Consider the following 24,246-nt stretch of genomic DNA (forward strand, 5'->3'; position numbering starts at 1 on the left):
GAGTGTTAGTTAAAATTTATAAGATTTTGACAAAATTGTCCTTGAGGCTTTTATATTATTTTGAAAATTTGCTAATATAGTGTCAACTTCACATTTAGTTGTGACTGTACGACACTCACAACTTTAAATTTAATTGTGACTGAACGAGAGTCACATCTAAGTTGTGAGACGGTCACAATTAAGTTGTTACTTAATTGAATTTTTTTTAGAGAAAGTATACTACAATATAGTATAAATAGAGATCAAATCAATACTTTTACTCAAAATAATATATAGTATAGTGGTGTGAGTTGTCTCTTTCAATTTACCAAGACAGTCACAGTTAAGTTGTGACTGGAATGAATTTTTATTTTTTTTAAATACAATATAGTATAAGTAGTAAAGATCTCCAGTTTCAGGTCAGGTTGATGCCCCAAAGCAAACACATCTGCAAGCCATGGAGGATGGCCAAGAGCTCAGTTGTTTTAGGCTAGAAACAACCCACAATCGGCGTGACAGCAGCAGCTTGCAATCCCCCATCATGGTTTCTCACCACTGCCCTAACTCCCACGAGCCTATTCTCCACTTTCGTCGCACCGTCAACATTAAGTTTCAATTTTCAAAAGATCCCCTTCCGGCGGACACCACACAATCTTAGGAACTGTAGCCTGAACAGAAGCTGAACTGCAGGAGGAAGCGGCCTCATTCAGTTCCTGCATGTATCGCTCAGTCATTCCAAGAATAACCTCAGGAGGGCTCCATGCAAGATGGTATTACGTTCAAACCACACCTGCCAAGATACCACCAACTCACCAAGAAAAGATCGAGCTCAAAAAACACCTTATTCTCCGACTCTTCACAACTGACCCACATCAGACTTCTCTAAATATAGGAAGGATTATATGCCCCACCTGAGCATCAAGGAAATGGCCATGAACATAGTACTTAGCATATTGAGGCACTGCAATGACCAAAGAAAAGGGATGGGAAAATATATGCCACGCACGTACACATGTACCTACTTCACTAACATATCCTGTAGCTGCACTGTATACAAATCAAGATTCAAGAATCATATTCATAACATTACATGAAACCATTAATTTTTCACACCAATAAAATTGACAAATGACTATATTGAAAATTGTGTGGGTTTATGCGAATATGGTTCTTCTCCCAAAAGATTCTCAGGGCTAGAAAGACAAAATTGCATTCATGCAAGTTCAAACTTTCAACTCTATATGGGGTAATGACTAATGACAATGACATTAATACATAGCATATATACATTAATACATACAACTGGTGGATTTTTAAATCAAAATGCATGACTTATTCTCGCAAACAAGTATAGGCCTAAATGTTGTGCCGGCAAGCAACATCCATCATCAACAACATCATTCAAGGCCTCATGTTGAGGCAGTAATGCTACCCGCTGCTGATACTGATGCAGCTGCAGCTGATGTGTTGTCAAGGTCAAGATCAGTGTAATCAGGAAGTATTTCCACAACCTCCTCTGAAATGCTAACGTTGCTCTGCCTCTGCCTCTGCCTCAATGTTTGCTCAACCTCCTCTGAAATGCTACTGCTGGGTCGAGTCCTTTTTTGGTTTAACTTTTGTACATCTTGCTCATATATCAAATGGAGCCCGCACTTCTTTATCTTCAGGCCTGGCCCTCTGGTTTCAAATAAGAACTCAATCCGACTACAACTGTTATGCCACTCTGTACCAAAATATTTATCACGGGATACAAAGAATAGCCAAAGGTGATCTGACTCAACCTGGCAAAATTCTTCGCTAAAGCGAAATGCAGGCTGTCTACCACATATTTCCAATTCTATTCCATTGAGTTTCAGGCAACATACAAGATGATGTGTGGCGTTAAAGTGCTTGAATTGATGTGTATCAAGTTCATCAACCAAACGATGCTCATGGAGTACAAAAACAGCACACAAAGCGTATCCCATAAACTTACTCTTGTTCCAACGTGGAGGTAGCTCTACAGTTAATGAAACCCCAACAGTTTGATGGCTAAACCACACAGGAATTACAATTTGAAAAGTCTCCCTTGCATTAGAGATTCCTTGTACCGTAAAAATTAGTATGCTAACTGATTAATGTCTGTGTTTACATAATTATGAGGAAATCTTAGAGAGTACGTACCTGATGAAGGAACATCTTCAGCATTTCAAATGCCATATTATTGTAGAATTAAGGAGAGTTTGTTCATTAATTAATTTGAGGCAAGAAAAGGAAGCTGCATTGAAGATTAAAGAGGAAGAAAATGTATTCAATCTCTCTTAGTATAACTCAGTGCTCACGCCACTGTTGCATTCATTTTTGCAAAATCTGTTACATAAAAGGACAGCAACCATATTGCTGAGACATGCCAAATGCGTGAGCCTATGAGCTCAGCACTACCATTCATTTGGTGTCCTATGAGACACTTACACGTGTTCAATTGCATAAACAAAGTAACTTGCTAATTAACTAACATAACTGCAATATTAATTAGCTAACTTAGTCTGTCAAATGCTTAAGCACAGTCAACACTCCCTTCTAAGGATTTGGCAGACTTGACACCAAGCTTGCTCCTTAACCAACAGAACCTGTCTTTGGCTAATGCCTTCGTGAAAATGTCTGCGAGTTGGTCTTCTCCTTTGCAGTACACCAAATCAACCACTCCATCATGAATAGCATCTCTTATGAAATGAAATTTTCTTTTTATGTGCTTTGACCTCTGGTGAAAGACAGGGTTCTTGGACATTGCTATTGCAGATGTGTTATCACACAGTAGGGTAGTTGGTTCAACTTGCTCTTCTCCAAAATCTTGTAAAACAAACCTGAGCCAAATAGCTTGAGATGTGGCCTCTGAAGCACTCATATACTCTGCCTCTGCAGTAGAGAGTGCAACACTATGTTGTTTGACTGATGCCCATGAAAATGCACCACTTCCAAAAGAGAATGCATATCCTGATGTAGATCTCATATCATCCTCATCTCCACTCCAATCACTGTCACAATAGCCTATGAGAATGACAGAATCTCCTTTCCTATACTGTATGCCATAGTCAATGGTTCCTTGCACATATCTTAACACCCTTTTAGCTGTTCCTAAGTGCTTAGCAGAGGGACAATGCATGAACCTAGCTAGCAAGCTTGTTGCAAACATAATGTCAGGCCTTGTGGCAGTTAGATATAACAAGCTACCAACCAGTTTTCTGTATAAACCTTCATCTGCAGGCACACTTCCATCTTCTTTCCTTAACTTTTCAGTTGTTGACAATGGGATGGACACAGGTTTGCAATCTTTTAGGCCAAATTTCTCTAGCAAATTGTGAGCATACTTTCTTTGGTGGATAAAAATACTCCCTTCTAGCTGGATCACTCCCATTCCAAGAAAGTGATGTAGCAGACCAAGATCAGACATTTCATATCTGTTCATCATATCCCTTTTGAATTCCACTAGCATACTGTCACTGCTCCCTGTGTAGACAATGTCATCTACATAGATTGATACAATAAGTGTGCCCTGGCCTTCCTTGCTTTTAACATACAAAGTTGCCTCACTAGGACTTTTCTCAAAACCACATTCCAACAAGGAACTGTCAATATTTCCATACCAAGCTCGTGGAGCCTGCTTCAGGCCATAGAGGGCTTTATGCAGTTTATACACTTTGTGCTCCTGATTCTTGACAACATAGCCATCTGGCTGATCTACATACACTTCCTCCTCTAGAATTCCATTGAGAAAGGCTGATTTGACATCAAGTTGGAAAAGTTTCCAGCCATTCTTAGCTGCTAGAGCAATCAGTGTTCTAATGGTGTCTAACCTTGCCACAGGGGCAAAGGTTTCATTAAAATCAATTCCTGGCTTCTGTGTATAGCCTTTAGCAACTAATCTTGCCTTGTGTTTCTGAATTGTGCCATCCAGATTAAGTTTGATCTTGTAAATCCACTTTACTCCCACAATAGGCTTGTCACTTGGTCTATCTACAAGCTTCCAAGTTTGGTTTTTCTCAATCATAGCAATCTCTTCTGACATTGCTTTCTGCCATGCTTGGTCTTTGACAGCTTCAGTGAAATTCTCAGGCTCTATTATACTGAACTTGCATTGAGCAAACACCTCATTGAGATTCTTCCACTTCTTTGGAGTATAGTCATAGGTATCAGACATCAACAATTCATTTTCAGTTGTAGCAGTTGCAGCATCAGACCTTGTCATATTCATTTCACCATTTGAGCCTTCTGTGAGTGGACTTGGGCATGAGTTTTCAGCACTTGCAGCCTCATTAGACACTCTTGGAGACTGCACAGGTGTTGCAGGTTCAAACTCACCTTCTGCAGCATTGCTTGTCTGCTCTCTTTCCAAAGGTACTGTTATATAAACAGTTTCCTTAGAGTTCCAATCCCACAGTGAGTTTTCATCAAAAATCACACTTCTAGAGACAACAACCTTGTTACTTTTTAGATCAAAAACTCTATAACCCTTCTCTCGAGTTCCATACCCCACAAAAATGCCTCTCTGACCAGTTTCATCAAGTTTCTGCCTATTTTGTGCAGGAACATGAGTAAAGCATACTGAACCAAAGACTCTTAGATGTTTAACACCTGGCTTCCTCCCACTGTACTCCTCAAATGGAGTTTTGTTGTCTAAGGCATTTGTAGGACACCTGTTCAATAGGTAGACAGCAGTATTGACTGCTTCTCCCCAAAAACTCTGTGGCAGCTTCTTTTCATGGAGCATAGTCCTGGCCATTTCCATTATGGTCCTGTTCTTCCTTTCAGCAATACCATTTTGCTGAGGTGAGTAAGCAACAGTTAATTGCTTCTCAATTCCCACCTCCTCACAGAATTTCTCAAAGTCATGAGAGGTATACTCCCCCCCCTCTATCACTTCTCAATTTCTTGAGTTTAAATCCACATTGCAATTCAACCATTGCTTTAAATTTCTTAAACACATTGAATGCATCAGACTTGAACTTCAAAAAATAAACCCAACACATTCTTGACTTGTCATCAATAAAGGTGAGAAAGTACTTGTTACCTCCAATAGTTTCTGTCATGGGACCACACACATCTGTGTGTACTAACTCCAAAAGATCAGAGGCTTTTCTGACTTTGCCTTTGTCAAAGGGTTGCCTATGAGCTTTTCCCATTGCACAGTTTTCACACATGTGATCACTGTCAGTCAAGTTTGGTAGACCATATACCATCTCGTTTTCTTGTAGCTTTTTCAGACTTCCAAAGTTCAAATGTCCAAACCTTCTGTGCCACTTCCAAGTTGACCCAATAGTGGTCACTGAGTTTGCCATAAAAGGAGTAACACTGTCAAATGAAAGAGGGAAGCATCTGTTTCCTTTCATTTTGACAGTAGTGATAGGTTCCTGCAAGTTCTTGTCTCCAAAAATGGAAACCATGAAATCACCAAAAACAAGCCAATATCCATGCTCAATCATCTGTCCAACACTGAGCAGATTCTCATCCAGACCAGGAACAATCATCACTTCAGGTATGTGTCTGACTCCTCTCTTTGTTTCAACCACCAGTGTGCCTTTGCCAGTAGACTCCACTAAGTCACCAGTCCCCATTTTGACCTTGCACCTCACACTTCGATCTATGTTGATAAGGAGTGACTCACAGCTTGTCATATGGTTGCTGCAGCCACTATCAAGATACCAGACCCCATGTTCCTTTTGCACAGATGCCATATGACATGCATAGAACATTGTGGCAGTGTCCTGGACTTGATTGGCATAATTCACCACTTCACCCCTCCTGTTAGGTTGATGGCAATCCTTCATCATGTGACCAAATTTGTCACATTTGTGACACTTGACCTTTCCTTTGAACCAACAGTCACCATAGTGAAGCTTGTCACAAATCTTGCATTTCTGCTTCCCAGAGTCAGCACCTCTTTCCTGTTTTCCAGCAACTTGAAACTTGGCATCCCATTTCCTTGGTTTTCCTTTCCATTGCTTTTGTCCCTTCCTTCCTCCATCATGAGCATATGGCCTATTCTGTGTGTTTTGGCCTTTTGGAGTGATGCTCATGCTAGAGAAAGCCTTCTCAGTATGTCCATCATCTTCTTCATGTCTATTCAATCGAAGCTCATAGCTCTTCAAGGATCCAACAACTTCATGTACTGAAACTGAATTCAGATCACAAGTTCTCTCTAACACTACACACATTGGATCATAAATCTTGCATAAGCTGATAAGTACCTTTTGGACCATTCTCTGATGAGAGAGGATCTCACCATATTTCTCCATCTGGTTTGTTAAATCAAAGAACCTGGAAAAATAATCAGCAAGACATTCATTATCTCTCATTCTCATATACTCAAACTCTCTGCGTAGACCTTGCAATTTCACAGATCTAGCTTGTTCATCACCATGGTACTCCTCCTGCAATAAGTTCCAAGCTCCCTTTGCAGTTTCTTGGTTTACAATTCGAGGAAAGATCTCTTTGGAGACTGCTCCTTGAATGATGCCTAATGCCTTTGCATCTTTCATGTGCTGTTCTTCAAGATATGCTTCCATCTCTTCATCAACATCTACACCTTCAGCATGTTCTTCTTTCTTTGAACTTTTCCTTTTCTTTGATTCAGGGACTGTAATCCCTTTTTCTACTAGCTTCCACAATCCTTGTGACTTGAAGATAGTAATCATTCTGACCTTCCAATAATCGAATTCATTACCATCAAAGATAGGAGCTCGTAGCTCACCACCTCCAGAGCTTGCCATTGCAAACACGAATCCTTGCTCGTTTCACTCTGTTTTTCTTCACAGAAATCACGCCCCAGTACCCCTTGATCCTATCCTACGCTCTGATACCATGTAGAATTAAGGAGAGTTTGTTCATTAATTAATTTGAGGCAAGAAAAGGAAGCTGCATTGAAGATTAAAGAGGAAGAAAATGTATTCAATCTCTCTTAGTATAACTCAGTGCTCACGCCACTGTTGCATTCATTTTTGCAAAATCTGTTACATAAAAGGACAGCAACCATATTGCTGAGACATGCCAAATGCGTGAGCCTATGAGCTCAGCACTACCATTCATTTGGTGTCCTATGAGACACTTACACGTGTTCAATTGCATAAACAAAGTAACTTGCTAATTAACTAACATAACTGCAATATTAATTAGCTAACTTAGTCTGTCAAATGCTTAAGCACAGTCAACAATTATCATTTAGTTTGAAGCAATTGATGAAATCGAAATACGACTTCTCCAATTTATTGAAAGTGGATGCATCCAACAACATTTCCAGTGAAGAACAACCATCTGCCCTTACATCCAATTGACTATTTGATGGAAGGCTTGACAATGATTGAAGTCTCTTGCAATTCTCCAAGTTAATGTTCTCAAGCTTAAAAAGCCATCGCATGCTTGAAGGAAGACTAACAAAATTATTTCCGCTCAGATTTAGTGCCACTAAAGGGGGTAAGCAACTAATATCAGTTAGGTTTAGATTTGTTAAACTACACAGACCAGATAAAGGCAACTGGAAACTCATTGGCTCTGTATTCACTCTTTGCATAGATCCCGGAACCACTTCACATCGAAGGAATGGCAGTTCTGTTACAGCAGTTCTACTCACATCATTCTCCTCCAAACACTCCATCTCACCCACACTTTTTTTATGTTCGCCAAGTTTCAAGCATCCAGAAAGATTAAGACTTTTAAGAGACTTCAATCTACGAATGGTGCTTGGAAGACAAACAAGGTTTATGCAGTTACTTAGATCCAAAGAAGCAAGGCCACTTAGGCGTTCAATTGACAAAGGTAGATTCTCAATGGCAGTCTCATTGAGGTGAAGTTCCGACAAATGTTGCATATTTCCATCAAACTCAGGAATCTTCTTGATTTTTGAGCAGTTAGAAAGAATAAAAGTTTCAAGAGCTTCCATTTCAATTTTACCTGGAAGACTCTCAAGGCTTTCGCAATCTTTAAGATTCAGGACTTTAAGCCTTTTGAGAACTCCCAAGGATGAATGAACTCCAACTAAATTCTTACATCCTTCAAGATCTAAACTCTCAAGATTTTCAACGCCTGAGAAGTCTGGGGGTCTTAACAAGGTTTTGAGAATAGCATAGTTTAATGACCTTCAATTTGTCAAGATACTGCTCAATACATACATAAAACCAAAACAGTCAGCCACCACAAAAACAGACACTATGCTTTAAAAAATAAAAATCGGTAGGCTGTTAACAGTCATACCTTTATTCCCTCCCACAGCTGTTCAATTTTGCTGTGGCACAAGTTAAGTTCAATAAGTTCATCTGGTTCAAAATTTTGTGGGAGAGATGTTAAGGGATACCCACTCCATTCGAGGAGCCTTAAAGAATTAGAAAGACATGTGAGGCCTTTGGGAAGTTGCACATTATGAAGTTGGAGGAAACCAAGTTGAGACAAATTTGAGAAGGCTGCTGGGTTCCAATGAGCCACTTCTAATTTAGGAGTGTCCATAACCATGCCTTGAACCACTTCTGTTCCCTAATTATGAAGGAAAAAGAATAAGTATTTCACAATACAAGGAAAATACCACTGGATCTAAACAGATTACTGAAATGAAATGATACTGCCTATGCTTATATTTCTCTACATAATTAGACTCTTACCTTATTTTTCATCAACACATTGTGGATGTCTTCATGACACCATAGTCTATTACGTTTTCCTGGATCATTAGGGGATTTTTGGCGAACTATTTCCCAGCCCATTTGTTGTAGCAAATCATGCATCCATAATTGGTTGTTGGAAATAGTAATGAGAGATTTATCGACAAGAAAACATAAACCGATAACAGGGTAAAGCTTACAATATTCTAGTATTTTTGTTACGCAATCTCTATCCTTTCCCTTATAAAAACATGCGATATGTAGGAAGATTTCTTGTTCTTCTTCACTCAGTTCATCAAAACTTATCTGAAGCACAACAGTGATGTCTCTTTCTGGTATATTCTTTAGTCTCTCTATTGCATTTTCCCATTCGTTGATGGATCTATTACATAGAAAAGAACCTCAAGGGCTAATGGAAGCTTTTGTGCATATCCTATGATATGGTTGCATAGCTCCAAATATTCTTCAGGAAGGTGGCTTTCCTTGAAAGCTTTCAAACTTAAAAGTTGAAGAGCTTCTTGATAATTTAACCCAGTAGCTTTGTATATTCCATCAACACCATGTGCCATCAACAAATGCTTATCGGTACTGGTTATGATAACTCTACTCCCCTCACCGAACCAGTCATGACCTCCAGCCAATTTTTGTAATTGTGTTAGGTGGTCCACATCATCAATAACAACAAGAACTTTGAGACTACATAACCGTCTTTTTATTATAGCAGTTCCTGTATATTCATCCTCTATGTTTCTAATATTTTCCATCAGAATTCTAGAAAGAAGCTTTTCTTGTAAAGAAACTAGATCATCCTTTTTAGACATCTCTCTAACATTGGAAAGAAAGCAGCTACGGTCAAAATGTTCACGAATTTTATCATAAACAGCTCGAGCAACCGTTGTCTTACCTATTCCCCGCATCGCATGAATCCCTATGAAGGGTACGCCACCAAAGGATGGGCATAAGTAATTACCTAATAAATCATCAATGCGGGAATCTATTCCTACCAAGCTCTTGTCAACATTTGGCAATTTATACAATAAATGTGTTGATAATTCTTTAACAACCTTTCTGATGAAACCTGCCTCGTCCCTGAAAAGAAGAAAAAATAAAATGCCCATTAGCATGTACCATGTTGGGCAAAGAAACATTAAGAAGGGTGTATTCAATCATGACTTTTAAAGACTGTTTTTAAGTGACAGACTTTTATGGACTACATAGACTTTTATAGACTTTACAGAATTATGATTTTATAGACTTGCATAGAGTTTTATATAAAAGACTTTTATAGAGATTAATAGACTTTCAATGACTTCTAATAAATTATATGGTTGTCATGGAGTACAAGAAAGGTGTTAACAACAAATTTTTTTCTTATAATCTCTCCTTTTTCTATATATCACATACACTCATTTGCGCTACAATTTTTTTTATTTTCTTAGATCTCATCTTTGTATTCTACCAGTTTGAAATTTTTTTTTCAAATTTTCAAGAGTGCCCAATGGGTTGGTTTAATGGAGCATGTTGATTCAAATCTTGTCCTCTACGCCCCTCACCGTAAAGACCACTTAATTTCTCTATTTTCCATCTGCCAATAACCTAGATTTTGTAAGATAAAATTATATTAATTATAATGAGAAGTGGTATTTTGTATAACTCATTGTTCAGTGTTGACTTTCCACAGGGAAGGGTACGCACATTGTTTTTTGGGGTTGTTCTGAAGGTTACAAATTTATGTTACTTTTATGTTTATGTTTATGTTGTTGGTTTTAAATAATTAATAGCTCTGGGAGTATTCGGAGTTTGCAAATAGCATAGCATGGGTGTAGTCACTGAAATTGAGACAAAATACTTACAAGAAGAAGAGAGAATTGGACTCTGAACTATTAGTGGTAAATTACATTCATGAGTGCTTCCTATCTAACATAATGCAAGGTTACATTTTAAAAAAATAAATAATAATATTCTGTGGATGCAGTGTGTGTGTGTTCGGTGGGTGTAGTGTGTGTGTTGTGTTAAGGGCTGGATTTGGCTAGCAAACCCAGCAAAACCCAGAGAGCTCACGAGAAGAGAAAAGAAAAGGAGAAAAAGAAAGAAAGAGAGAAAGAGAAGGAGAGAGAAAGAGAGAAAGAGAGAAGAGTAATAGAGAAGGATATACAAAAAGTCTGCTCATTTTTTTCTCTTATGAAAGTCTACAAAAGTCTTTGGAGGTAATGAGAGAGAAATAATGACTTTTTTCTCTTATACTTCACACCTAAAAGCCCACAAAAGTCTATAGTCTAGATAAATCTTTAAAAGTCATTGATATTTTGAATACCCTAAAGTCTATGAAAGTCATGATTAAATACACTCAGACTTTTGTATTCAACAAAAGTCTTTAAAAGTCACTACTACAAAATAGCAATCAATGATTTACCGGGTATTCACCGTTGTCTGAGTTTATAATTTACCGTCGTCTAATCGAGTGTTGTCTATTCATACCCCCAATAGACAACGGATAAAATCCGTTGTCCTGGTGCACCTACACAACGGTTATAGATGTACCACCGTTGTATATACAACCTTTAAAATCAATGATTAGGAAGATACCGTTGTTGAGTGCCAATTTAAACATCCGTTTATGTTTAAAAACCGATGTGTATATATATGTTAAACAACGGTTATGTTAAGTAAAGAATTGGTTTTACAACTATTTTAGGTAGAAACACGAGGTGTAATAGCCCTTAAAACAACGGGTTTTTGTTCAAAACCGTTGTCTAATCTATTGAATAATATGTGTATTGCCATGTCTATAGGTGTTTCAAACTACGGTGTTTTATATGAAACCGTTGTATTCATGCATTAAGAAAATTAAATATTAACCATATAACCGTTGTATATACTTATTTGGTACATCGATTTTTGGATTAGAAACTGTTGTATGAAGGTACTTAGCACAATGGCTTCTTAAGATTTGTGTGGTATGCTTAAGAATTAGACAATGGTTTATTATATTGAACCATTGTAAGTCAAGGGCACAGACCACGCTTTTGATCGAAAAACTGTTGTATAATGTGCCTGTTTACATCTGTTTTTAGAAACTCCCAATTGTCTTTGACCACAATGCAATTATGAACAAACAATGCAGAATCTGATTGATGAGATAGGTTGTTTTGGTACAACCATTAATTGATTCCCTTCATAATTAACATTCCTAATAAATTATACATTTACAAAATACCAATTCACAATAATAAAGGATTGGAATTTCTAATATAACCAAATAATATAAGATATTTAAAGGTAGTAATTGTATATATATATGTACCTTGCTCCCTTAACCCAATTTCATTCACAAAACCAGCCATATATGCCATAAACAAAAACCCTCCATATATACCTTTCCAAAAAACTAGGCATCAATCTAATGAATCAACCTAATTGCTGCCATATATATATCAAAATATTATCCAGCAGCTAGCCTATCAATCATCCCAAGCTAATCTAGCAAAGTAATCAATATATCATATATACCCAAAGCTAGTCTAGCTAAACATATGGCCTACGTAAAAAAGGTGTCATGCAAAAATCCAACCAGAAATGTCTACATAAACTGGCCCACGAAGTTTGCCCATTCAGCCCGGACTTCATCGATATCTTCTTGGGTATAAGTGTTGTCCTGCCTTCGTTCCCACTGAAACAAGGCAAACATGGAGTACTAATTAAAAATAAAATTCAACCAAAAATTTTATGTAACAAAGATAATGATGTAACACCACAAATAGAAAGAAGAGGATTAGTTCTAAATCTCAATGTCCCAACCTCCCTGGCCCTCTATATTTGTGATGGCATGTCACTATCCCTGCTTGCATTTCATTTGCATGTTCATATTGTTTTTTTTTTGGGGGGGGGGGTAAGAGGCATTTGTTAATCTATGGTCTCAATTTAAAATTCATCTATTTCTAAGACCCATTTCCCATCTTTGTTCGGTTAATTGAAAGCAGTTGAGGTTCCTGGGACTATCAAGGTGGCGCCAACAAACACTTCCAAAACTTGAGCAAGCATATTCTATTATTACATTGTGAAGCTCAAAGCTCCACACAGCATCACATAGCAGAGATTTGAAATTACCCAGAAGGGCCACTGTGTAGAAACAGTAATCATGAAAAGTGAAATATAATTTGAGACAGAGACTGCAACAAACAGTAGAAACAACACCATGATTAAAATTTAAAAGTAACTATATATATAGTTAGCATCCACAAGATAAAATAGGGGCCTATATCCAGAATCAAGCTCCAATATATTAACACAAGTGATCATCAAAATTGTTTTCCTTTTATTCCAAGCTTTCAGCCACAATTTGTTTTCCTTTTATTCCAAGCTTTCAACTACATTTCCAAGCTTTCAGCCACAAAACAAATTAAAGCATTATAAATTGCAACAATACATTAACTTCTTTCTCAAGATTCGAATACGTGCTTATAAATGCCCAGCAACGTCTAAACAATTTATAAGTCATTTTGACATGATATTATATAGCTCCTAAGAGTAGCAAGGGTTCAAAATGTCGAAGTAAAAGACAATTATCATATCACTGCTCATACCAAAAACATGACCAACATAATGTCAGGTTGGCTGACTAATTCATACCTTATTCACAAAAGCTAAGCCCTCATCTTCAATTATTTCCTTCATAAAGCGCATAACAAAATAACCACACTCCTTGTCACTTGGTTGTTGAGGAATGCCCTAAATACAAATAAACATTAATTAGAATGAGCACATATATAGTTCATTTAGCAATTTGTTATTTGATGTTTAAAGCAAACAAGCCAACCTACCGCCATATTTTTCCAAATTATTGTTTTACGCCCTTGCCTATTCACTTGAGCATTGAATATTTTAATCCCGCTGTGGCATGATCGAAAAACCAAATGATTTCAACACTTTATGAGATATGGAGTGAAATTATAAACTGATGACAAAAAAATTACAGCCTTACTTGTCCACAACAGTTCTCCATTCATCACCGATCAGACGCCTTCTCATTGGGTCCATAAAATAGACAATCTCCTTCTCCGGATTGATAACCGTCAACATCCAATGATTTCTACGCATTTAAAATTCTCTTTAAATACATTACATGGCTGGAAATGTGTATTTACATTGACAATCAAAGATATTTTAACATTGAATAACTTACCCGGAATTGTAAGGGACTAAAAAAATCTTATCGTTAGAAGACGTGGCGAACCTATCTGCCAAGTGCCGTGTTCTTTCCGTTACAGTTCCACACCCTATTGCACCAGTTCGAGCAGGGTCTACGAAACCAACCATGTTTACCATCTTTGATCTCTTCACCACATTGTACAAGTACCTAAAAAATATTTAGCAAGTCAAATAGCTAGCATGATTGAATAATCTCATCTTTTTTGCTGGATATTAATATGTAAAAATCCCCTATTCATTTTTTTTACCTCATGTAAACCACAATACAGTTGGCTGATATTTCAACCATGCCACCAAATTGGGTAATATCTTCGGACAGTATGTAGGTTCTACGAGCTGCCCCAAAAACGTCCGCCTCTATTTCAAAGTTGATTGTTAATCCCTCATTCATTACATTTTGTGCATACATGCACAACAACTTCAGTGGCGTAGGCATTGCTTGCAGGTTCAACACAATTCCCTTCATCCTATCTTGCTTCTCATCTTTTGCTTTCTTCAACACAATCTTGTCCTGCCCAGCACACATCCAAAGCACATATAACATTATAAAAATTAATTGTAGGGCTGGGTTTCAATTCATTCAAACCTCAATGGAGTACTTATAATCATCAAAAATCAATATGTTGTATTAGTTGACTACTTAATTTGTACGTGCAGCAGCTGCCAGCTTGCCAAGGTGTGTCGTCTATGAGTCAAATTATAAAAGAGTGTCTATGAGTCATATTCATGGTTACTTAATGAGAAAAATTAAGTGCTAGCTAGCTTTGTAGTTAGGCAAGGGAGAAATTGATCTCATGAATACAATGCATATTGCAGAGAGGGGTAATGGCCAAGTATTATTATAAATTTATAATAATACTTTGAAACAAGGTTTATAGTCAAATTATTGTATGTGAATTCAAATAAGTTGGGATGAAATATATACCTTCAAAACAATTTTCTTGTCCTGCCCAGATTCCAGGTGGACACAATCAGCATCCACATCGATCTTCTGCGTGTCTTTCTTGTCCACCTGCTGTTCAGCATTCTTCTTCATTTCCTTCTCCACATTTTCTTCAATATTGTCCTCAACTTTGTTCAGAATAAGAGTCTTCTTGACTGCATTGGTGCTTGCTTTATCAGAGCCATATCCAACAGTATGAGGAGTTGATGGAGTACCGGGATTAGGGGCTAACATCTCAGGGGTTGGTCCCTCAGCCTTGGAATTCTTCCCTTCCTCTATTTCATGAATTTTCTCCATCCAATATTTTCGTTCCTCAGCTATTATCTTCTCCCGCTCCTCTTCCATGATCTGTTTGACACTATCTCTGATTGTGTCTTTTATACTCTTTCTTGGAGGGAGCCTAAAGTAAGAACTAGGCTTTACATAACCTCCCACACCTCTAACTCGCCCCGAGTGCTCAGGGGTCCCTAATGCCATTGTTAGCACATCAGTGGTACCAGAAATAGATACTGTGCCATCAGCTACCTGTTTCTTCAAATCCTCCTGAAACAATATATGTCTTATAAATAAACAAGGACAAATAAAGTTGATTTCAAATTTAAAAAGAAGTCAACATTGTCAGATCCAACATTGGTAGGATTATAATCAATACAATATCAGTAGCTTACTTACAATTCTGGCAGCAGTCTCCGCTACCTTTGCATTTGGGATCTTCCCACTTTTATCTTCGTGTGCTTTAATCCAAAGGGATGCCCGATCAAACTCCGCATCAGGCATTGTTTTCAGCTTTAAAACAAACAAATGATTAACATGTTAATAAACTTGATTAACATCTTAATATATATATTCAACCAAGGCAGTTAAAATTCACACTAACCAGTTCATCCTCCAAACCAGCATACCCTTTACGCGATAGTCTATGACGATACTCATGCTTAGATATCCTATCCACCTGTTCGTTGTGAAGTTGCTGCAAAATAGAATATTTCCACACAGTGAGGACTCTATTTACAAGTTTAAAAACAACAATTTTATAGAAATAAAACAAAAGAAAAAGCTGACATGCAGACCAGGCCAAGGATCACTTGCATGGTCATCCCAATTCAAAGTCCTGGCAGCTCACTTGCCAGGACAGAAAGGGAGGATTTAATACACATGTACAAAAACAGCTGCATTAGTTGTGAGCCAGGACAGAAAGGGAGGATTTATTACTGGTACAGTAATATGCTATCTGCATTAGTTGCACATTAATGCATATGTAGCTAATAGCTGTGAGCCTGTGACTTGAATTGTGTGGTTGTTGTGGCTGTATGTTGTGTACTTGCAGGTGCATGCATGTTTTTATGATGCACAATTTGGTTTCAATTTCTTAAACCATTTTAGAAGCCACACATTGTATTTCAAAAACTGCTATAAATATAATCTGTAACCCTATCCTACTTCAGTTACATGCATTTTCAAACAAGAAAAAATAGGCATAATTAATATCTTACCTCCCACTGATCCGAAATCCTAGAGTTCACAAAGACCTTCCAATCTGCCTTCTCAATAAATTCATACTCTTTAGGAGGGTCAATTAATAAATCAGGTTGGTCTTTGTAAGGGAGTACATATTTAGTAGTCAGTCTAGACTTGAATTCCCTCCACTTAGATGATGCAGATGCTAACACCATCTTCCTACATTCAGCAGGTAGCACAAAAGCCATCTACTTGCATAGAGAAACACACGTTACACAATTTACATCTTAATAAAACTGTAATTTTATAAAGTTTTAGTATGATAATGTACTAGTCATATAAATGTGGGACAAATGTTGCTTACCTCTACATTTTCCCAAATTTTGGCCTTTACATGATCATCCACTTTCTTCCAAGTGTCTATGATAATTGGGACCTTTGTACGTGCTAAAGTCCCAATGTAAGACTGCATCTCGGTCGCTGCCTTCCCATGTGGCTGCCCTTTTGCATTGAACTCCACCGCCTTTTTGACTTTCATTATTTTTCGCTTTACAATGCGAGGCATTGTAACCATCCCCCTCTTATTCTTTCCATTAACTGAGCTCTCGGTGGTGGCAGTGTCCTTTGTCACCTTCGATTGAGATGAAGTGGGCTCAGCTGCCTTTGATTTGGAGGTCTTCTTCTTGGAGGAAGCCACTGCCTTTGCACCCATTGAAGTGGGCTCAGCTGATTTTGATTACTGTAAAAAATAAATAAATAAATGATTGAAACCTATAGAATTTACTACTAAAGATTTAATTTTCAGTACCAAGTAAAAACTCATGAATGGCAGTGTCATAGAGATATGCTACATATCCTTCCAATTAGATTAATAGAACTAACCTTTACTTATCTGTAGTTTCTGCTAAATTTTGCAAAGAATGCAAAGAATGCAGTAAAGCACCTGCAAAACAATACCAATCATGGATTAAAAGCTTTATATAATCAGATACATGGATTAAAAGCTTTATATAACCAGAAAAACACTTAACCAAAAATCACACATTAAAAATAAACACACAGTCATGGCTCAAGCAAAACAAAAAAACCAGTTACCTTAGATAAATGCCCTTTTGATACTACTGATCAATCCATATACCCTCACCATCAGGTCTAATGCAATTTGTAGGATTTTCACTAACAATGTCATCAAATGTCTCAATGGATGGAAGATCTCTGGTAAAAGGTTCATGATCCACTATAATATCCCCTAACTCATCATCATAATCGCAATCATTGTAATTTCTATCTTGGGTTGATAGAACAACAGACCATGCAGCATCTGCAGGGTCTTCCACGTAAAAGACTTGTTTGACTTGGCTAGCCAAAACAAATTGATCATGCTTGAAACCTATCCTACTAAGATTGACCAAAGTAAAGCCTAGATCATCTATTTTAATTCCATTTGTATTCTCAACCCAATCGCACTTAAAGATAGGAATTCTAAACTTGAAGTAGTCAAGTTCCCATATTTCTTGAATCACCTCATAGAAACACATATCTGTGATTATGGGGTTTTTATCTTTCGCACTAGAAATTTGCATTGTATCACCAACCCAACACACGCCACTGTTTTGAACAGCCCGAACTGCATCACGAGTCTTAGTATTAAAATGAACCCCATTAATGGAATAAGCATTAAATTTCGGGACTTCCATGCATGGCCCATCAGCTAGCCAACTCAGCGTGTCTGGTATGTCATTAGTTTCACAATTGAGGTCAGATTTAACCTGCAAGGATAAACACTCATTTACATACAAGCTAGGAATTACTTATATAGCTTAGTGCATCCTTTTAAGAAACTAACACTTACTCGATTCTTTAACCAAAGAATGAAAGTGCGATTGTGCTTATCTTGCAGCCACTTTTCATTTTTTTTGAACCTAGGATGTGTAGCCTTCAAATAGCTCATATGCTCACTACAAAAAATGTTAGAATCCTCAATTAATATTGACAGTTGTGCTACTCAAAGACTTAATTAATGAACATGAAAATGAAGTCAGATTTCCCTTACGCGATATAAGGTGTCACTTCCTTTGTATTCTCTAATACAAACAGATGGGCTTGGTCCAAAAGCTCACGATCAACCCTATGTATAGAAGCACCGGATAAGGGCTTACATTCCTTAGAAGATCCCTGATTGTGTCTTGATGGGATTCCAACAGTACTGCCACGAGAAAGATGTTCAAAGCAAAATTCCAAAGCTTCTTCAGCAATATAACACTCGGCAATGCAACCCTCGGGTCGATACCGATTCCGAACATACCCCTTTAGCACTTTCATATACCGTTCAAACGGATACATCCACCTAAAGTAAACTGGTCCACATAACTGAACTTCTCTAATAAGATGCACCGTTAAATGAACCATAATATCAAAAAATGATGGTGGAAAATACTTCTCGAGCAAACAAAGTGTAACCACTAGATCTTCCTGCGTCTTATCTAGTATAGAAGTATCCACCACTTTACTACATATAGCATTGAAGAAGAAACAAAATATGGTTATAGCATATCTCACAGGCTTCTCCAAAACTGAACGGATGGCCACGGGTAGTAATTGTTGCATGAAGGCATGACAATCATGTGACTTAAGGCCAACAAGTCTTAAATCCTCCATTGATACCAGACTCCTAACATTTGAAGAATACTGCTCAGGGACTTTCATACCAAAAAAAGAATTGCATACGGTTCTCTTCTCTTCCCTCGAAAGATTCCAACTAGCTGCAGGCAAATGAGTTCTTTTTTCTCCAACAATAGGTGCTAATTCAGTACGTACCCCCATGTCCAGGAGATCTAAACGAGCTGCAAGCCCATCTTTTGTTTTGGTAGGAATGTTCAACAATGTACCGATAATACTATCGCATACATTTTTCTCAATGTGCATAACATCGAGAATATGCCGAACATGAAGAGATTTCCAATATTCGAGTTGGAAAAAGATTGACTTCTTTTTCCAACACGCTCTTGTATCACCCTCCACCCGGTTACGGGGCCACTTTTTCTTCCCAAAAGGTAAGAAATTAAGGCTTTCCACCTTTGCCAATACTTCTTCCCCACTTAATGGCACAGGAGGTGGAGAAAATTCTTGACAATTATTAAATGCAGCCTTTTGCTTTCGATAAGGATGATGTCGTGCTAAGAATCTTCGATGGCCTATGTATGAGCATTTATTACCATGAACCAACCTGTGGGGTTTTGTGTGTTCTCCACATACTGGACATGCATTATATCCTTTTACCACACATCCAGATAAGTTACCATAGGCTGGAAAATCGTTTATTGTCCATAAAAGTACAGCTTTTAGAGTGAAATACTCTCCTTTGTATGCATCATACACTTCTGCAACTCCCTGCCATAGCCTTTTTAAATCATCAATCAAAGGTGCTAGGTAAACGTCTATATCATTTCCAGGTTGTTTAGGACCAGAAATTAATAGACTCATCATCATGAACTTTCTTTTCATACACAACCATGGTGGAAGGTTATAAGTGACAAGTAGAACAGGCCAGCAACTGTATCTACTACTTAAAGAGCTATGGGGATTGAAACCATCAGCTGCAAGTGCGAGTCTTAGGTTTCTAGGATCTTCAGCAAATTCAGGCCACTTATAGTCCACTAACTTCCAAGACGGGGAATCTGCAGGATGCCGCATCTTACCATCATTCACTCTTCCATGAACATGCCAAGTCAAACTCTCAGATGTTTTACTAGACTGAAACATCCTTTTAAACCTTGGGATAATTGGAAAGTACCACAACACCTTTGCGGGCACTCCCTCCTTAACAGTTGAATCCTTACTTAACTTCCACCTTGACACAGTACAATTGGGGCAATTAACCTCATCAGCATACTCATTCCTATACAAAATGCAGTCATTAGGGCATGCATGTATTTTCTCATAGTCCATACCTAATGCACACAAAGTCTTCTTAGCCTCATACATAGACATGGGTATTTTATTACCTGATGGAAGAAAATCCCCAAAGGCAATCAAGTAGTCAGTGAAACTCGCATCACTCAATCCATGCTTTGCTTTCAAATTGTACAATCTTACAAGTGCTCCCAACTTGGTGAATTTATCACAACCAGGATATAAAGGTTCATCGCCATCCCCAACCGAATTAATGAAATCGTTACAATCATTTGAACATTCTTCCTCTTCATTATCTACCATATCCACTGTTTCGGAAACAAAATTAGTATCTTGTTCCTCCACACATCTACCTACATTCGCAAATGTACTTGAAACTTCTCCATGCCATATCCAAGTTTGGTAACTTTGGTCAACCCCATTTAAATAGAGATGATCCCTTATAACTCCAATCTCAAATTGTCTCATATTTCCACATTTTTGGCAAGGGCAATGAATGAGGTTTGGGTTTCTAGCATGCTGTAATGCAAAATTGAAGAATTCTTGAATCCCTAACTCATATGCCCTTGATCTCCTATCCGCATACATCCATGACTTATCCATCTTTCACCAAAAACAAACATATCATTTATAAAATCATACCAAATATTGACTCTATTGAAACAAAACAAAAAGAAATTAACACAAACTAAACATAACCACTATACCAGAACCCATAAACCTTGTACCTTTAACACACATATTTTTGGGTATTGGAGGGGCAGCAGCTATATATGCACTTCAATACAAAATTTCAAACTCCTAACTATTATTCCCATCAAATTCAAGTATGTTTTCTATAATGTGTAACAAAAGTAATGTGAATAGCATCAAGAAATCAACACAATCCCTACAATAGTCTAAAAATAAAACTGTACCAAACAAAGTAGTTATTCAACATGCAAGTACCAAGCTCAAACAAAGTAGTGAGTAATCCTAAACTATACCTAACTACATGCCAGAACCAACAAAACAGGGAAAACAAAAAAAAACCAAACAAGAAAAATAAAATGAAAACCAGCCTGATGAACTCACCTTTCCAATCCAATCAGTGCGCAGCCTATATTCACAATCCCCAAGCTCACTAAGCAATTCACCTCTTCAACTAATGCTGTCATATATAGGAAATTAATTATACAAGTTATCAAGATCTAAACAAAGCACAAAACCAAGCAGGAAAAAAACCCCGATATTTGGTGCTTTTCTAACCACAAAACAGAAGTGCACACCCTAACCCAAATTTGGGGCTTTTATTTAGAGAGGAAAAGACCCGTTCGAAATCTGATTTTTCATACCCATATTGAAATCTGTTTTTATTTAACAAATTTCATACCCTAACCCAAATTTACCTGAGTGATAGGCGAAGATGATGAACGGGAGTGCTTCTTTGGTCGATTAGTGTTGAAATTAGGGCACACAAATGGGCGACAAGGAAGGAGCTAGGAGGAGAAAGATGGCAGAAGTATTGAAGATTGAGCGATGAGTGAAACTTGGGCGATGAGTGAAGATTGAGCGACGAGTGCTTCTTCAGTCCCAGTGATGAGTGAAGATTGAGCGATGAGTGTACGAATTGGGCTGCAGTGAAGATTGAGGATGCAGTTGAAGTGTTCAATGGCGCTGAGTGCTTCTTCAGTCCCAGTGCATGCTTCTCGAATGGGGGCTAAGTGTTCTGTCTGAAGTCAAGAGGGTTTGACCCAAAAAGACTTAAGGCGCCAAAAGGGTTTCATTAAAGCGGGCGTGCGCTTTGACAATACAAAGACCCGCAAATTTTTAATTTTTGTGTAACTTGCCCTACACAACGGATTTTCCTAAAACTATTGTTTTTAATAATTTAGAAAAATCTATCCAACCAAATAGCATTGGATATGATACCATTATATAACGGTTTCTTAATACCCGTTGTGTATTAAATTAAGATAACGGATAAAATACTAACCGTTGTCTATTTACTGTTGTCTATTTATATAATTGTAGTGGTGAGTCAGAATTGAATACACCCTCTAAGCTCAATTACAAAATGCACCCACCATACAAAATGCATCTACCAACTATATATGAGGAGTATTTCAGATTAGTCCATGAACAAAAAAATGTTTCAAATTAGTACACTAACTAATAGAAAGTTACAAAGTAGTACATCAGTTACAAATTCTATCAATAAGGGCGTTAAATGCTAGTATAGACAGTGCTAACATGGATTTTTGAACAATGTGGACACTAAATTTACATTACATGAATTAATGATGTCATATTTTATTTTATTTTTAAGAGTTTAAAAATTTTTGTAGTTTTTTTTATCAATATGACATTATAAATTCATGTAAAGCAAATTTGATGTAAACATCATTCAAAAAATCCACGTCATCGTTGTCCAAAGTGGCATTTAATTGTCTTTTTTAACAGAATTCATAACGGATGTGCTATTTGTAACTTTCTATTAGTTAGTGTATTAATTTGAAACATTTTTTTATTCGTAAACCAATTTGAAATACCCTTTATAGTTGATAGGTGCATTTTGTAATCGAGCCAAATATTAAATATATGAAAAATGCTAATATATTGAATCCAGATATATCATTATATGTGATAAGCTAATCCCACTTTCATAATTAAGTAGGAGACTGCAGCTTTTAACTTTATCTGATTTGTAACATTTTCTGATATCTAACAACTTTGTTTTATCTGATAAATAAGATATTGTATGTTGTAAATTTGTAATCTGATTGGCCACCTCTTTTAAAGCAGGCTTCAACTTTTTTACTTGGTCCCGACCTATTCTATCTCCCAATAAATCAACTTCTTAATTCGTAGGAAGTACTGCTAAATATATATCAGAAATTCTCTTTGGAGGACGTCGGACGCATATGTTTTATAGCTTTTTTTTTTTTTTTACCATTTGATCTTAAATTTGACATAATTTAATTATTTAAGGTATAAATTATTAATTAAAACTTATTCTTTGGTTTTAACTCTCATGATTTTGAGTTTCCGTTCCTCAAGAGTTAAAATTTAAAATATAATTTCGAACAATAATTTTATACCCTAAAATATAGAACTCTATACCCTCACATGTTGAATCTTGTAAAAAATGGTCTAAAAATTTACATAATGTCATATAGAAAATTTTTGATACTATATATATATATATACTTTTATTTTGAATCAGAAAACATAACAGTACTACTACTACGTGTATAAGGAAAGAACAGTTACCCGAAGCGATTGAGATGTCACCCAGAAATATTGGCCACCTCTATCAAAGCAGTCTTCCACTTGTTGACTTTGTCCCTATTTTCCCAATAAACTTCTTCATGTTCCGTGAATTAGACCTGGCAAAATTTATCACGACCCGGAACGACCCGCAAATTTGCGCGTTTGGGTTTGAGCTAATTGGGTCGTGTTCAAATCGTGTAGACCCGATAACAACCCGTTTAGATAACGGGTCGTGTTCGTGTCAACCCGCGAAACCCATTAAGACCCGTTAAGAATAAGGGCATTTAAGTCATTTTCTACACTTAACAAAAAGTCAAAATATCCTAAGTTGAAGTTCCTAACCGGCTAAATGGCTAACCCTAATCTAATTCACTTTCACACTTTCACTTTTTCACTCAGCCGCCTCACCCCTCAGTCCCTCACCTTATCTCTGCGAAATGCGTTAGCCTCCATCCATCACCGATCTCTCCCTCAGCCTTAGCCTCCATCCATCAGCCTCTTTGCCTCTCAGATTCTCTCCCTCAGCCTTAGCCTCATCAACCCAGCTGCCAACAATCAACATCTCTCTCTCTTTCTCTTCTCCCTCCCTCTGCGAAGACTGCGATCTTACTCTGCATTCTGCTGCTTCTGCAATCGACCTCTCTGCCTCCACCGACATCAGCCTTAGCCTCCATCCATCACCGATCTCTCCCTTAGCCTTAGCCTCCATCCATCACCGATCTCTCCCTCAGCCTTAGCCTCCATCCATCAGCCTCTTTGCCTCTTAGATTCTCTCCCTCAGCCTTAGCCTCATCAACCCAGCTGCCAACAATCAACATCTCTCTCTCTTTCTCTTCTCCCTCCCTCTGCGAAGACTGCGATCTTACTCTG

At 37.5% G+C, this 24,246-nt stretch overlaps 2 protein-coding genes and 1 pseudogene across 2 annotated transcripts; all 3 read right to left on the reverse strand.

The window, feature by feature from the left end:
* Positions 1-1,388: 1,388 nt before the first annotated feature.
* LOC147280444 (disease resistance-like protein DSC1) lies at positions 1,389-23,474 on the reverse strand (annotated as a pseudogene).
* On the reverse strand, positions 11,910-16,924 carry LOC147280445 (uncharacterized). The gene is made up of 11 exons (XM_086252212.1): positions 16,577-16,924; positions 16,248-16,460; positions 15,632-15,724; positions 15,427-15,540; positions 14,737-15,297; positions 14,060-14,322; positions 13,786-13,959; positions 13,585-13,692; positions 13,424-13,493; positions 13,233-13,331; positions 11,910-12,273 (listed from the first exon to the last, which is right to left on the reverse strand). The coding sequence occupies exons 1-11, from the start codon at positions 16,922-16,924 to the stop codon at positions 12,184-12,186; spliced, it is 2,133 nt and encodes a 710-aa protein (XP_086108338.1). The 3' UTR covers positions 11,910-12,183.
* LOC147280446 (uncharacterized) lies at positions 17,331-20,727 on the reverse strand. The gene is made up of 3 exons (XM_086252213.1): positions 18,266-20,727; positions 18,065-18,170; positions 17,331-17,981 (listed from the first exon to the last, which is right to left on the reverse strand). Exons 1-3 carry the CDS (start codon positions 20,725-20,727, stop codon positions 17,331-17,333), a joined length of 3,219 nt encoding a protein of 1,072 aa, XP_086108339.1.
* Positions 23,475-24,246: the final 772 nt, after the last annotated feature.

This window comes from Dryas octopetala, chromosome 7 (genome assembly GCF_963921425.1).
Source record: "Dryas octopetala chromosome 7, drDryOcto1.1, whole genome shotgun sequence".
In the NCBI taxonomy this organism is placed as follows: Eukaryota; Viridiplantae; Streptophyta; class Magnoliopsida; order Rosales; family Rosaceae; genus Dryas; species Dryas octopetala.

Coding starts and splice junctions, on each gene's coding strand:
- LOC147280445 (XM_086252212.1), bottom strand. CDS start 16,924: ATGGGTGCAAAGGCAGTGGCTTCCTCCAAGAAGAAGACCTCCAAATCA. Junction 13,494..13,584: donor TGGAGAACTGTTGTGGACAA/GTAAGGCTGTAA, acceptor ATCATGCCACAG/CGGGATTAAAATATTCAATG. Junction 13,332..13,423: donor TAATTTGGAAAAATATGGCG/GTAGGTTGGCTT, acceptor ATTTGTATTTAG/GGCATTCCTCAACAACCAAG.
- LOC147280446 (XM_086252213.1), bottom strand. CDS start 20,727: ATGGATAAGTCATGGATGTATGCGGATAGGAGATCAAGGGCATATGAG. Junction 18,171..18,265: donor GAAGTGACACCTTATATCGC/GTAAGGGAAATC, acceptor CATTTTTTGTAG/TGAGCATATGAGCTATTTGA. Junction 17,982..18,064: donor TTCTTTGGTTAAAGAATCGA/GTAAGTGTTAGT, acceptor TTATCCTTGCAG/GTTAAATCTGACCTCAATTG.